The 17,019-nt window shown below is 38.2% G+C and overlaps 1 protein-coding gene across 1 annotated transcript; it reads right to left on the bottom strand.

Moving 5' to 3' along the window:
- Nucleotides 1–497: 497 nt before the first annotated feature.
- LOC148197213 (uncharacterized) lies at nucleotides 498–17,018 on the bottom strand. Its single transcript, XM_088093631.1, has 5 exons — nucleotides 17,013–17,018; nucleotides 16,423–16,529; nucleotides 9,371–9,507; nucleotides 2,013–2,112; nucleotides 498–1,903 (listed from the first exon to the last, which is right to left on the bottom strand). The coding sequence occupies exons 1-5, from the start codon at nucleotides 17,016–17,018 to the stop codon at nucleotides 1,855–1,857; spliced, it is 399 nt and encodes a 132-aa protein (XP_087949757.1). The 3' UTR covers nucleotides 498–1,854.
- Between the last annotated feature and the right edge of the window lies 1 nt (nucleotide 17,019).

Consider the following 17,019-nt stretch of genomic DNA (forward strand, 5'->3'; position numbering starts at 1 on the left):
TACCTATAACATAGTGCTAAACATATACATATAGTATGCATATTACTCGCTAATTTTAGGATAAAATATGATAAAATCTGAACCCAACTTTTTAATTTTCTATTCACACTCATCAAAGCACATCTTGGATTTATAGCGAAGATCCTCCGTAATCTTCACCAGATCTTTTAAAATTTTTAAGAAATTTAACACGTCTGATCAAAGCTAGAAATGAAGTGACAACAATTGAATTATGATAAATAATTTTAAGATTTTTTTAAAGAAATTTGACTGGGCTATCATTGTTCGTTACTGCTTGCTACTTGATTCAACAAGAAAATGATATCAATTAGAATGTCTCTGGTCGCTATCGAATCCCCACTTTATGAATTATTATAAAGTAAATTGGGCAATCATGCTGGGTTTGGGTGCAAGAATGATGGGTAAAACTTTTTATTTTTCCTGCTATGTTATTAGTGCAAATGATAAGTAATTTTTAATTAGGTTTTGCTTATATGTTGTAAAATATATTTATGTCATCCTTTTTTTCTCTTGCTTTCAAAGGTTTCTCTAAAATGAAAATTTGCCCAAAGCCACGTGGTTGTGCTCATGGACCATGGTTATGATCCATTAAAACAATTGAGGTGTAACATGAAATATAAAGAAACACATTGCCAACCTAATGTAAGAATCAATCACACTATTATTATGAATTATAAATGATAAAGTTAAGTAACATATATTTTGTCCCCAGTTTCGTTCACGTATATCAAATTAGTCCATCTTTTAAAAAAAGTGTCAATTGCGTCCCTACTTTATAAAATTTGCCTCAATGAAATCTCTTCCATTAAATACGTACAAACGACGTTAAAGTTTTTTTTCTCTCTTCTACTTTTTTGTACAATGCAGGTTTTTGTTAGGTTTTTCTCTCTCTTCTACTTTTATTCTACTTTAAGAAAATACTTTTATTTAATTATTATTTTTATAGTATATTTTTTTAAATTGCGAAAAATTGATTAAAAATAAATCTATACTGTGTCCCGGCATTAAGCACAGATTGAAGCAACCTCAGAGCACTCCAAGTGATAAACACAGTCAACATCTTCACTTGCACATCCCTTCTCTCCAAGGCCTGCCAGGGATAATTCGTACCCTCCCAAGAGACAATAATCGCTGCTTGAAAGAAAAAAATCAGCATCACCTAAAGCCTATCAAAACACTTGTAAACATTCCAAAACGACCTCTGCTCCACAAAACCAGTCTTGCCTACGCGCTTCCCTTTCGGAGTAGTCTCGAAGAAGTTACTCTCAAAATTCAAAGGCCACCCCAGCCTCTTCAAACACCTCCTACTCTAAAAATACTCATTAATGTCATCATAATTTCTCCATGCAGAGTGTCGAGCCTTTCCATTTCTGTTACTATCAACTTCAACTTTAATAGTATTATAAATTGGCATAATTACAGACTTCAAGAACCCTAATTCACTAGAAACCGTAGGCATAAAAGGACGAGTAGTATCAGGATCAATGTGTTCATCGATAACATGATTAACTTCCTTCGCCATGAAATGGTAAATATAACATATGCACTCAGAAGTGAAACGAAGGTTACCGGCCTCTCCCCAAACCAGAAGGTACAACGCAATGTACACCACTCGCGGCGGAGATCGGTCGAGTCGCGACGGCTTAAGAGCAACACGTTTGACTTCAGGCCGAGGAACGAGCACCACGAAGAGTAGTTGTGTAGCAGTTTCTTCCGAAAGCACCGCAGCACGCCTGCGTATTCTAATCACTTGGTAACCTAGGTGATCTGTATTAAACCCACCTAATTTTCTCTAAAAGTTTTCCACAATTCTTCGAGAACTTAAAATAAGGGTCAGACCCACTTTAATTTTTCCCTCCACTTCCCATCTTCCTTTCCTTCTCTATACCATATTCAAACAATAAAAGGTGACAATCTTGACAAATTTTCTTTTACAAAACTAGCCATCAAAATAAAGGGTTAAAATCTGGAAAGTAAACCAAAATTACCACCTGACGATGAACTTTTGCTGCTCGACGAACTGAATTATATATTGGTTTCTGCAGGCGCTCCAGTTCTCTCTTCTCCTCTGATGTAGTTCTCCATAGGTTACTGGTAAAAAGATTCTAACATTACAAAGAAAATTTACATAGAATATTTAAAAAAGGATGAGAGTCAAACTGCTGTTAATGTCGGTGTGATTCACTCACATGTCACTTGCGACAATTAACTAAACTTCCGAAAGTAGGCTTCTTTCATTCATTTGGTTTATTTCAGATTTGAGGGGAGTCTCAATAGATTTGATAAGGATTTATGGTTGAGCTAATGAAAATTATTGTTTTATAATACTCCAAGATTAAAAAAACAAAAAACTACTTTTAGCTCTTTTTTCAAATCCTACCAAAACACCATATATGGGACCATAATCTTGGTGTGAAATCCTATTTCCAGTCAAAGCAGTCAGAGGTGAAATGTAGTTTGGAAAAGCCATATAAAAAATCAGTATGGCAGTATGGCAGGTCACTGCGGCTACTGTGTTAAATACAATATCTGCATACTTTCAAAAAATGAAAACTTGTAAACCCAACCATAATTAGGGTTAGAGATGTTTTTGGCTAGTTCTATAATACCAAATTTTGGTAACTGTTGTTCTTATTTAAAAGTGAAATCTTTTTTTGTTTGTTACTAAACATTGATCTGTTAGGTCTGGACTTTTTACATGTCAAATGGAATGCTAGCAGAAATTTCTTCGGCCAAAAACTTCTGTTGAATAAAATGACACAAGATCTCTCTATGTTTTGTTCACTTATGAAGCACTAGGTTAGTAGCCATGTGACGAGCTGCCTGGTTATCACAATATAACTTCATCAGTTGAATATCACAAAATCTAAACTATTGAAAAAGTTGTTTAATCCATATCAATTTACACTGTGGCCATAACTCTAAACTTCCTTTCTCACTACAAAAGTAACAGCCATATTCAACCATTTTCTCTGGATTTGGATCCATAGGATTGTCAATGACATGTGGTCAGTCATGCTTGTTTTCTCCAAAATTACTAGAGAACTTCCTTTGACTTGTTTCTATCGGTGAGTATTTCAAGCAATCAATATGCTTTGTTTGAAGGCCAATAAATAAATTCTGTTTCAACAGGAAAATTATGGTAGCATCATTCCTTGTAATGACTACATCCAAGGTTGTTAAACTCGAGAGTTTATGTAAACTCGTGAGAGTTCAGTAAACTCGTGAGAGTTCAGTAAACTCGAATCGTAAACTCATAAGAGTTTACTTTACATGAAAAAAATCTAAATTCATAAAAATCTTTTTCATAGAAATATTGTTAGTGTAAAACATAAATTAATATGTTAAAGTCTCTATGTCTAATCCTCTAATAATGATATCATTATCTCCATCATTCTCTCGAAACGTTGAAGATGTACTTGGATTAACTTCTACCTAGTTTGATGGGTTTCCAAACATAGTAAGATAAACTTCTTCACTACAAACACAAAAAATAAAATGCCGAACAACTTAAAATATTGTCTCAGCAAGGGTTGTTCAACAGTGCAGTGTGTATCATTTTATTTTTCAAAAATAAAATGAATGGTGTGGTGCTATAAAATGAAACCCATTAATATTGTGCTGTAAAATGCTTTGGTAATAACACATGAAATCAATTTAAACATCACCAACGGTATAGGTGGCAGAGGGTTTACACTTACGCAACCCGTGAGTTCGAAGACGAGATTGACAGCCAGATCAACGGCAAATTGACGCAATGGCAAGATCAACGGCGATGGCAAGATTGACGGCGACGGCACGAACGAAGGCGAGATCAAACGACGACAAGGAAGGCGTGACAGAGGCCGAGATCGACGACGAACGACGGCGCGACAAAGGCAAGATCATACGATGAGATTGACAGCGAGAGCGCGAGAAAGGAGATGAATAGTGAGAACGAAAGCAGTGAGTGAATCAGTTCAACGAAAGCTCTAAAAACCTAATCTGGTGAGCCCTAAAAAGTTTTCTTCTCAAACTCGCAAAATCGGAACCCAACTCGTGATTTCAGGCGAGTTTTTAACGAGCCTATCACCAATTCTACCGATCCCACACCAAAAACGAGTTTGCTTACGAGTTAACTCAAAAATACCGAGTGAACTCGTAAACTCAACCAAGTTAATGAGTTAACTCGTGAGTTCGATAACCATGACTACATCATTAACATAAACAACTAAGTAAACATATTTTCCACGAGATTGTGAAATTAGAAAACCAAGTTGTTGGATATTGTTTAAACCTAGAGAGATTAACAAAGTTTGAAAATGAGAATAGACTCTGCCTAAGCAACAAATCTAAGAGGTTGTTTCATGTAGATTTCTCACCAAAATCACCAAGAAGAAAGACATTTTAATGTCTAGCAGATGGAAGGGCCAATGGTTAATAGCAATCATAACAAGAACTTCCTTTGACTTGTTTCTATCGGTAAGTATTTCAAGCAATCAAAATGCTTGGTTTGAAATCCAATAAATAAATGTTGTTTCAACAGGAAAATTATGGTAGCATCATTCCTTGTAATGACTTCATCATTAACATAAACAACTAAGTAAACATATTTTCCACAAGATTGTGAAATTAGAAAACCAAGTTGTTGGAGATTGTTTAAACCCGAAGAGATTAAGAAAGTTTGCAAACGAGAATAGACTCTGCCTAACCAACAAATCCAAGAGGTTGTTTCGTGTAGATTTCTCACCAAATCACCAAGAAGAAAGACTTTTTAATGTCTAGCTAATGGAAGGACCAATGGTTAATAGCAATCATAACAAGAAAAAGACAAATTATAGTGATTTTTACAACCGGAGAAAAAGCATCACCATAATCAAGACCATATATTTAGGTATCCCCACAATCAACCTTACCATTTTGCCCAACTTTGATATAAAGTTCCATTTGGGAAAACAAAAAGACAAAATGAGGTACTTTAGATTCAAATGAGGAGGAAGGTATTCTATTAATAAGAAAACATGCAATGATAATAGCATTTTTGTAGGGAGGACAACTAGGACTAAAATGCATTTAATGATAATATGTACGTAGGTATATGAAAAAAGGATGAAAGATGGAAGTTGCTTTTAGTGACTAATTTTCATTCAACATTCAAGGACCAAATTGAAAAAACATACACTTCCAAGGACAGGAAAGATCATTCAGCCCTTTTTTTAACTTCCATAGATTTAGATGACCCAAGCAATCATGAAGCAACTTCGTAGGCAATGATGCAAAACAAGACAAACATTTGTTTCAATGATAGAGTCCTAGACATTCATGTCTTGTGCCAATCAATCAACTCATAACAAGTTCCTCTATAATAAAATAATGCTCATAGCGATGACATTGAACAATTCAATGATTTGGTTAGTTGACTAAGGAAGATTAATTGAAAGGTCAAATAGGGACAAAATGAACAAACTTCAACTTTAAGGAAGGAGAAAGACAAATTGAACAAATTCACCTGAAAGCAACTTTAGAGCCATTTGCAAAAGGCAACCAAATGAAGAAATTTTGGAGAAGATAATGAGGTGAATAAAGAAAAATAATAGAGAAGTAATCAAAAGCACCAAAATCAATTATATGTGGACCTTGACAATCAATAGATTGAGAAAAGTGGGTTGTTCCAAAGATGGTTAGGCTTTGCAATTGGATTTCAGTAATAGGTACACATCTTCAAAAAGCTTGTGCTCAAATTTGCTTACATGCCATGGATACATTGGCTAACCATGCAAGGAATAACACATTTCTTGAGTGTGTCCCATCACCTTACAATAAGAACACCAAGTTCAACCACTTCTCTCACCACATCCACCTCGACTTCCATGTCATCCTCTTCCATGACTTGACACCATGGAAGAGAGATCAACTTGATTGTGTCCCATCACCTTACAACAAGAACAATGAGTTCAACCACTTCTCTTACCACGTCCACCTCAACTTCCATGTCCTCCTCTTCCATGACTTGACACCATGGAAGAGAAACCAACAGATTCGACCAAATTTTCATTCCTTTTAAGAGTAGCAACACAAAGTTGAGTAATTAAGTAAATGTATCTTCTTTATTCCTTCCAATGAGTCAGTATCAAGGAACATATTCAACTCTTCCACAGCTGTGTGGGCTTGGGCAACAAAGGATATCATGTCAAGGTCAATTGTTTTAGAGATGCCAACTTATATATACATGCAGATCTATATACTAACACTAACTCTATGTTACCAAGTACACGACTGGTTCAGCCTAGTGTTGTTGATCATGAAATCATGATCTTTCAAGGTGACATATTGTTTCTGTTGTAACAATATGTGTGACAGCATCAAATTCAATCAAGTTAATTCGCTTGAAAACTCATTTGTGGAAATCAAGTCGCTCATGAGTTTAAAGACAAGTGTATACAAGAATGGTATTCACATCGCTTTAATAGTATATGTAGTTTACATTTCATTTAGGTATTTGTTTTTCAAATTCTTTCAATCAAATTCTGAGTATAAGCTGTTTGAATAAAAAAAAAAGTTAGTTTACACATGTTTGTGAGCTTTCTTGAGGCGTATTTTTTTTTATGACACAATATTTTAGTTGGACCACGAAAAATAAGTTACAGAAGCATTAAAATAACTGTATTTTACATTTTCTGTGTTGTACAAGTGTACATCACAATAACAATGCAACCACTAAAAAACAAATCCTATAATTGTAATTTGAGAAAAAATGGTATATTTAATAAAAGGAATTACAACCGATTAGAATATATGTGAAATAAATCCTGCTGTATGAGACAAATGTATTCATTTCTTACATGCAAAAGAATTTTTTTAATGTTGAACTTTAAAAGATTTGGCATAAATAAACTGAGTTACTGAGAAAATAAATGAAATATTGTTAGGTTTCTGGGTATGAAACCTAACTGTCTCACAGCACACACTCACTCAATAGCACCCAAATGGTAAGAAAAGAATGAAAATATGTATTCACATCAACCAATGTCATGTACAACCAGTAACTGGGAGCATAATCCCCCTCCAGGATCAAGGTTCCTGTCTATACAATTGATATCAAAAACTCTCTCCCTACCAGACCCTCCCTTGCCTTCTTATAAAGGCAGCCCACTTCTAACTACCCAACAACAATTAATTCCTAAACTGAACAATTAATTCTTCAACTGTTTTCTCTCTCCTGCACACCTAATACCCATTATAACCTATCATATTAAATCCTATCATTACACCCTGCTGCAAAACAACCTTGTCCTCAAGGTTGGTACAATAATGCTTGTTCCCATGGCTCATCTTCATCATAGGAAGGGAACCCACTGGCTGCTGCCTCCAATTCAGGTCTGGAGGCTTGGGTGGTGGTCTATATGAAAGAATTGTTGACTCCTTTAAGAGTTGCTTTTTTTCCAGAATTCCCATGGACCCTATGATTCTTCTATATTGCCTTCTGACCTGGTGACCACTTACATGGGCCTGGATTTTAACTCTTTTCTGATGAATGATCAAGAATTCTTTTCTCTTCTTCCACCCCCAAAACCTGTTTTGTATTTTTATAGCAGCAGTACTGGCGAAGCCCTCTCCTTGCCCAAATTTGTTCATCCTAGAAGCTAAAAAGGAAAGAACTTGTTGATCTGACCATCCAATTCCTTCATCATCATCATGTTGAGCTAACAGTTTCCTCTGAATGTTAAATTGCAGCCCTGCAAAGAAATATCTCTGCCATTGGTCTTCTAGTGTTTTGTATGTTTGTGACAACCATATTTTTTCCCCACTCAAGACAGCTGCATCTTCTACTTTATTTCCAGCCATCATAGTCACCCTGTTCCCACCATATTCTGCTTTCTTTCCTCTGTCTTCACCCTTCTTCTCTGTTTTATCATACACATCACAACCTACCCCACTATCTCTCCTAGAAACGGCAGCTTCTGCCACTTCCTGGGCAGCAACACAAACAATGCCTCCATCACATTTTTTGTCTTCTGCACTGATATCTCTTTCTCTTTCCTTCCCAGAAACAACAACTTTTGCCACTTCCTGGGCAGCAATGCCTCCATCACATTTTTTGTCTTCTACACTGATATCTCTTTCTCTTTCCTTCCCAGAAACAGCAGCTTCTGCCACTTCCTGGGCAGCAACACCAACAACTTTTGCTACTTTCCCAATAGTAGTAAAAACAACAGCTTTTGCAACTTTTCCAGCAGCAGTCACACCAATGTTTCCATCACAGTTTTCATCATTGCCTTCCTCTCCACATATATTTTCTTCTCTCCTATTCTGTCCTCTAATTCTTGCAAAACCATCAACACTCAAAACTGCAGCTTTCGTTTCTCTTTTCTTCTCAAAAACAGAACCTCTAACTCTTCCTCCGAACCCCCTTATCAATGCCTCTTTCAGCCCTTTCCAAGAATGGTTCTTGGTTTTATTTTCCCAGGCCCTGAACCAATAGATTGCACCTCCCTCCATGCTAGCATAGGCCAATCTTAATTTTTCCCCCGCTGCCACGTTTTGGATCTCAAAAACTTTCTCTGCTCTGGATATCCATCCCTCTGGATCAATCCCCTCAAAAGTAGGCAATTCTATCTGCTTCCTCCACTTCTGCTGCCCTTTGCCCTCGTCTTCCTCTAGCTCTTCCTCTGAACCATCTTTCTTTCCTTTCATGGCAGATTCATCACTTCGTGTTGAGCCCTTTATCTGAATCTTGATATTCTGCATCATTTCTTTTATTTCTTGGATATTTCTTCTCCATTCTGCTAGCACTATTTTCTGTCCGCTGGCCCACCTTTCCACATTATCGATTCTTCCTTCCATCACGTTCTCCTCTCCAAAGGATCCGGTAGCTTCTTGTTCCGTCAGCTTCTTGATCCGGCAGCTTCTTGATCCGGCAGGTCGGACCAAATTGTTAGGTTTCTGGGTATGAAACCTAACTGTCTCACAGCACACACTCACTCAATAGCACCCAAATGGTAAGAAAAGAATGAAAATATGTATTCACATCAACCAATGTCATGTACAACCAGTAACTGGGAGCATAATCCCCCTCCAGGATCAAGGTTCCTGTCTATACAATTGATATCAAAAACTCTCTCCCTACCAGACCCTCCCTTGCCTTCTTATAAAGGCAGCCCACTTCTAACTACCCAACAACAATTAATTCCTAAACTGAACAATTAATTCTTCAACTGTTTTCTCTCTCCTGCACACCTAATACCCATTATAACCTATCATATTAAATCCTATCAAATATGGATTCATATCTTACAACACTCAGACTATAAACATGTAATGTGGCAATTAAATAATTTAAATTAGGTGATTCATTTTGCATAATTACTACCTTTACTGTCACCTCCTTCTTTTGGAGACAATGGAGGAAGGTCACCAACTCTTTCTACAAGACTTTGAAGCTCTGAGGCTCCATTTTCTTCTTGCAAGTTGTTCAATTGAGAATTTTCCTCCGCCATGAAAGAAAAGCTGCATGCTCAATAAAATTAAAATGGTCAATTCTACAAAACAACCAAACTTCAATAACAGAAAGAGTGGTCCATCCTGTCCAGTAAGTTCAATGTCAAAATCTAGCTTAGGATATATCAAAAGTCAACAATTCATACCTCCAAGGTACAACAAAGAGATATAAGTTACAAAGTATGGAAAGAAATGACTATATTGAATACAAGAAACCATTATAAAATTTATTGAACTCTACCAAAGGGAAGCCACAGATGAAATTCCACTAAAGAAATGTCCATGCTAGTGATATATTTAAATTAGAATAAATAAATTTAACCAGCCATGTATAGTAAATCAAATGAAACAGCAAATGATTAGGGGTGGGCAAACTGTACTATTTGCACTGCACTATAAATCTATTACAATTAACTATAAAATAGTTTTAAAAAACTGAACTGAACTAAAAAATAGTTCAAAAAAACTGAACTAAACTATTTTTTAGTTCAGTTAACTACAAAACAGTTCAGTTAACTACAGGGCAAACTGATTTTCTTTTTGTTTTTTTTTCTAACAGAGAACTCCAGACCAGCAACTCCCTCCAAGACGACCTGCATGCACATCTGGTTGAGATAATTTCGTGAATAACTCTAATATGTAATGCTCCAACTGTAGTAACTTTTTGCAGCTTTTGCATCATGAATGTGTAATAAATAATTTTAAGTCCTTTGAAATGCAGGGAGGATAGATTTAATAAGTGGAACAAGGATTGCTCAGTCAATTTCAGTGTTGCAAAAACTAATGATGTTCCTTATCTATGTATATTACAATTTACTTCATGTTTTCTATTAATTAGCAGTTCAATAAAAATTTCATTTTGATTCCCTTTTGTTTCTTCCTTTCGATCTGTTGAGTGCAGTAGGAATTGCAGATAGAACAGGATCAAATCTCAACATAACATGACAATGGCAGAAAATTGTTTACTTAATTATCCATCAATAACACTAAGCTTAAATAAATCCTTAAACTTAATTACCTTTGTCCTTAAATCATACTTTAATTACAATCTTAACCTTTTAATGTAAGTCTAATACGTTTTATGTTAGGGCCTGGCGAGTGTACGAGAGAAGAAGATATAGGAGGGATAGGGGAGAGGACGAGCGTCCTAATCGTACGGTAACGGACGAGCGTTCTGGGCCGGAGATGACGAGGGGCGAGGACGAACGTCCTCATGGGCCGGAGATGACGAGGGGCGAGGACGAGCGTCCTCAGCAAGGGGAGGCCGAGCGAGCGGGGCAACAAGGAGTGAGGCCGAGCGCCCTGGGCGAGCAGAGCGAGGACGTACGGTCGGAGCGAACGGGACAACAGGGAGTGAGGACGAGCGTCCTAAGTGAGGACGAGCGTCTTGAACAAAGGAAGACGACAACGAGCGTCTAACTGGCAAGCGGAAGGACAGGCGGGACCCAAGGGACGTCAACAGAGGATTACAGTAATAAATACAATAAATATAGTAAATAAGGATAGAATGATTCTTTCCAGATAATTATAATAAATAGGCAATTACTATAGTAAATAAGGATGGAATGATTCTTTCCAGATAATTATAATAAATAGGCAATTACTATTATTTCCTACCTTTTCTGGAAGGAGCGATTAGTATTAATTAAGAAGGCACCTAGAGCTTAGGGATGCTTTTGATTATTCGAGTACTGTAAGAGAGGTTATGCTCTCGTGTGACTGAAGGAGACCCTGCTCCCAGTCATTGGTTGTGTTTTGTGTTTTCCAAAGTTGCAATAATAAAGAGGTTTTTATTCAGTTAAGTACGTTTGTCCACTGTGAGAAGCAAGTTACGTGGTCAGGTACGTAACATTTTATAATATAACTATACAAATTATTACAAACACAAGACCAAATCCATCTACTTTAACCTAAAATTAAGAATCCAACACAAGAATAAAAATTAGAAGATCAAACACTAATCTCTAGCAAATCTCATTTTGACCTGTTCATTCTTTTCTGCAATCTATCAATCAAAATTTTCCATGAAAATCCATTCTAGAAGTATTTGGTGTGAGGGTTTCTACCGTTTCTGACATTCACGTCACTACATTAATTAAGAATTCAATCAAACAAAAGGAAAATTTATCTAAATGATGATGATGATGATATAGGGTCTGAAAAAAAAATTCAATGGTCATCTTTGCCATAAGTTATAAGCTGTGTTGAATTGATTGAGATATCAACAATTGTTCAAAATATATATTATCAACAATTGTTGAGAAAGAATAGAGGGAAATATGATTGAATTTCGCTCTGCATTGTTAAAGAAGCAAATTCATAAATGTCTGTGTTCTGATGTTAACTATGACAAAAGTTCTACATGCATCAGATCCTAATTAAGAAACATATAAATTTGAAGGAGCATTCAACAAGCATAATTTAACTTTTAAAAAAAATTACCAAGCACAATTATATTAATAATGTAGCAACTACATAACCAACTGGAATTCTAAAGATTGATATTCATCTTTAGCAACTGTGTAACCAACAGACACATTAAAGACTTGACTCAACTACAACTGTTTTTACATTCATAACGACCATCATCACACGTACAGGAACGATAAATTAAATTTTACTTTTGATAAGTTCAGTTTTCATATAAATGACCAAAAAAAAACAAATCTTCAACAATAAGCAAATAAATTTCATTGTCATTGTCTAAGTAGAGAATATAATAATAAATGAAGAACAAAACAAGCACAATGATGCAAAAAACCTAGTGACTATTTACTGAAGCTAAGCCTCTCTATTAGAGAGAACTCACTGCCGATGGAGTTTTGTGTCTTACACCCAGCCACTAGGGGATTTGCACTACCTCTCAGTATGGACAAGTAAGCAAGAGGCCTACACTAGGGGATTTCATGCCTCCCTTCACTTTTGTAACTTTTCTGTTATAACGGATTTTTGTTTCACCATATAGAGAAAACTTTTATCTCAGAAAAGCAAGACTGATACAATTAATCTGATATACCATATAGAGAAAACTTTTATCTCAAAAAAGAAAGACTGATACAATTAATCTGATACAGGACTTTTGTTAAGAAGGATTTTTGTATCACCATATAGACTGATACAGGACTGATACAATTAATCTGGTGGCTAATCACCAATGTTGTCCTTTCCTTTCGGAATCAAAAGTTTATGAGTTGAGATGAAAAGGGTTCAACATATATTAAAATTCAAACATATTGTATGTCTGAGTCAACTGCGTTTTAAATATGATCTAGCTTGTTCCAACTGAAGAAAAAAAAAACATGGGAGTTACGTGGAGTGTTCTTCTACAGTATCACCATTATTTGAGCAGAGAGAATGTTTAAAATATGAACAAAGCATGAAGTTGAAGAAAGAGTATAAAGGCAAGTGTTGGAACAAAAGATATAGAGCAAAAGACTATAACAACATCATTGAAACCATATTGAACTGCAGGCATAAAGTCAAAATCAGCATTATCAAAATTGGAAGCAAAAATAACATTCAAATCATCAAAAACAACATCATTAAAAGAAGAAGCATCAGCTAAAATATTAGAATCATGAACAATAATAGCTGGCATGCTATCCTGTTTTTCACTCCAATCTGCAGTTCGAGAGGATTCTTCTGCTTGCCTCAACCAAACTTCTTAGGAACACGATTATAATGAAGGAATCGTTATGTGATGACTGAGATGATTTGGTAGCAAACAACCACATGTAATATCCAAAAAAGGGTCTCACATAACTAGTTGAAAATTCAAAGAACTCAACTATTTTCCTTAGGGTTAAGAGACACAATCCATAAAGTAAGAAGTACCAACATTATATTGCACCATAAACACCTTAAATTCATCAATCAAGCAGAAAAATAAGCACAAAAAATGAAAAGAGACAATAAAAATGGCGAAAAGAAGAAACCCAACAACATTAAAATTTCATAAATCATAGGTTTAAGGAAAATACAGAGTAAGGCGGCAGCACATAGAGGCAGAGACAGCACAGACAGGTAGAGACAACACGGAGAGGCAGAGGCAAAGAGTGACAAGCTGGAACACAATAATCAAATCACTACTTACCTCGACGGTCGGTATGGCAGTGAACAAGACAGGCCCCTCGACAGTCGATACAGCAACAACGACAAGGGTCAGAGCAGGGTCACCGTTGGAACTCTCCTTTGTCGACAGAGTCACGGTGGCAGCGGTCGCGCGTGGGCTAGGGCAGAGTCACCGTGGGTTTTCGTTGAAGCTCTCTTTCGACGACAACGGTGGGCAGCGATTGGGTCACGATAGGATTTGCGACGAGCCTTCAACGGCGCGAGCCTTCAACGGCGCGAGCCTTCAACGGCGCGGGCCTTCAACGGCGCGGGCCTTCAACGGCGACGAGCGTGCGAACCTTCCACGGGAGCCTTCAACCATAGAAATACTGAAAAAAAGAATGTAATGAGATAGGAGAAATTTTTGATCGCAAACCTATACCATAGTACATAGTACAGTACAATTAACTGTATTAAAAATAAAATAAGTTCAGTATATTTAAACTGAATTGTTATACAGTTAATTAGGTTCTAATAAAAATAGCTTAAGTTTTTTTTTAAGTATAAAAGAGTACAGATAACTATAGTTTATAATTTTTAAGTAAACTGTACCCAGTCCTACAAATGATCAAATAAACCCTCAAGTTTACGACTTTCATCTAACCTAAACGTTGAACAAGAAGGTACAAATACATCAGAGGAAATTCCAAATTTCTCCGGAAATAACCATAACTATGACCACAATGACTATGATCAACGAATTACACACTGTAATGACAGGACCTCCCAGCATAGACCAAGCAAGGGGGTAACACTGCTGCCCACCAATCAGGGCGAGCGTCCACCCGATCAAGATGGGACGTCCGTCCAAGGATTAGGACCGAGCGTCTAGTCATTCCAGAACCGGACGTTCGTCCAAAGATCAGTACCGGACGTCCACATTCAAGAACTGGATGTCCGCCCAAGATGGGACGTCCGTCCAAGATGGTAAGCGTCCAGCCATTCATGTTGGCGAGCGTCCAAATTAGCGGACGTCCAATGCCGCTCGCCCGGTCACAATCTAGACCGAGCGTCCAAACTAGCGGACGTCCAGTGCAGCTCACCCGTCACAATCATAGACCGAACGTCCAAAAGAACGGTTGTCCGAGCTTTCATGGATCCAGCGGTATTCCAATGTCGCCCATCCAGGCGTGGACAACCCCTTCGCACAATAAAATTATGCTCGGGCTTGGGGGGCTTATGTACTGATAGGTCCTCCCAACGTATTGGACGTCCGCTCAAGGTGGAACGTCCGCCCCAGAATCTGGACCAAGTGTCCAACGAACGGCCAATCATTTAGGAAGCGGACGTCCGCCAAAGGTTGGCACGTCCGCCCAATAATCTGGACCGAGCGTCCAGCCATTCAGAAACGGACGCCTACCCAAAGTAGAACGTCCGTCCGAGATTGGACGTCCGCTCAAGGTGGAACGTCCGCCCCAGAATCTGGACCAAGTGTCCAACGAACGGCCAATCATTTAGGAAGCGGACGTCCGCCCAAGGTTGGCACGTCCGCCCAATAATCTGGACCGAGCGTCCAGCCATTCGGAACCGGACGCCAACCCAAAGTAGAACGTCCGCCCGAGATTGGACGTCCGCGCAAGGTGGAACGTCCGCACAAGAATCTGGACCGAACGTCCAACGAGCGGCCAATCATTTAGGAAGCGGACGTCCGCCCAAGGTGGAACGTCCGCCCCAGAATCTGGACCAAGTGTCCAACGAACGGCCAATCATTTAGGAAGCGGACGTCCGCCCAAGGTTGACACGTCCGCCCAATATTCTGGACCGAACATCCAGCCTTTCCAGAATCAGGCGTCCGCCCAAGTTGGCTCGTCCGCCCAAGAGTCCGGACCGAGCGTCTAACGAGCGTCCACCCATTCGGGAACCCAAGATTGGGCGTCCGCCCACCAATTAGGACCGAGCGTCCAATCATCCATAGACTGAACGCCTTCTCAAACGATCCGCACATAGTTGATAACATTGTTAAAAGCTAAATGGCACATTAAAGTCCTTAATGAAGATTAAGGTATTATTGGGCCGTTTCCAAGCCCCCAAAAAGTAAAAGCCCATTACAATCAGTATAAATAAAGGTCTCAGGTATGATTTCTGGACAGATTGCTTAGAACGCAACACATGCATGCATTATATAACGCTCTGTCATATTGCTGACTTGAGCGTCGGAGTGCCTTTAGCAGGTACCCGGCCCCTCCCCAACTGGGAGTGTGGAGGAGCACTCGGTGTAGGAGGCCGTCCGCCCAACTCGAAGTGTGGAACAGCGCCGGAAGAGGGAGGACGTCCGCCCGGCTTGGAAGCAGGGAGCAGCGTAGGAGGGCGTCCGCCCGATCTGTGGAAGTGAGGAACAGCGTTCGTCCCTCATGGTACCGTCCGCAGCGTTCGTCCCTCACGGTACCGTCCGCCCGGTTTGCATCACCTGGAGAGAGAGTGTCCGCCCGTCTCCTGCGTTCGCCATCGCTCATCCGCCCGTCTTCAGCATTGTCCGCCCGGTCTACGGATCTTCGACAAGAAAGTTTGTGTTTTAACAGGGTCCGCCCGGATCCAGTCGAAACACACACAGAAATTGAAGCATGTAAAACTAAGTGCATGCTAACTACCTCCAGCAACACCCATAAGTATGACCACTACGACTACCACCAAAGAAATTTTAAAGAGAGTGGAACATGTAAAATGTAAAATTAAGCACGCAAACATCCCAAGCAAAAGTAGATTCAAAATTGCAGAGTGGTTGATCAATGCTCGATTTCATGGGACAAATAGTAGAAATAGTAGAAAGCATACACAAGGGTAATATTGACAAAAATAATTGAGACAAAATATTACCTAAGCTGGTCAACTTTGGCATAGTAGCTTTGCTGCTTTCTGATAAGTAACGAAATCGGAGAAATTAAGCCAAGAACGAACACAAAAGTAGATGCCGAAGTGAATCCCTACATTAGGTGAGTTTACTTTAGTTTCTCACACCAAACGACTATGGTGGCTGCCGTTTTGTGGTTTAAAATTTTTTTCCTACATTAGGGGTTTTAATTTAAGATTTTAATTAAGAATTAATAATTATTTTTAATTATTTAATGACTATACAACCTGCTTTTCAATTTTGTAGTTGAAAATTGAAATTAGAGATCAATTTAAAGTATGTCGAGAATTGAAACCAAAAGTTTGAATTCTTTACTATGGTCTTGATCTTGACTTGAAAAAGGGTTGCATGTTGAGGATTTAATCTTTTAGGAGCGCTTTCTGTTTACACCTTAGATAACCTCAATTCTAAGGCATATCAATATTTGTCTTGTATTTTGAGTCATAATATTCCTAAGTGTTTTATGTAACATCCCAATTATATACGTCATGCATATATAATAAAGACGTCATCATGCATAACATGGGAAAGCAGTCAAGAGTTAATCAAGGATTACAGTCATC

This window comes from Vigna umbellata, chromosome 6, assembly GCF_029865625.1.
Source record: "Vigna umbellata cultivar VRB3 chromosome 6, Vumbellata_1.0, whole genome shotgun sequence".
NCBI lineage: Eukaryota > Viridiplantae > Streptophyta > Magnoliopsida > Fabales > Fabaceae > Vigna > Vigna umbellata.

Coding starts and splice junctions, on each gene's coding strand:
- LOC148197213 (XM_088093631.1), bottom strand. Junction 9,508..16,422: donor GCCAAAGTTGACCAGCTTAG/GTAATATTTTGT, acceptor TTGAGCATGCAG/CTTTTCTTTCATGGCGGAGG. Junction 2,113..9,370: donor AGAAGGAGGTGACAGTAAAG/GTAGTAATTATG, acceptor TCTTTTTACCAG/TAACCTATGGAGAACTACAT.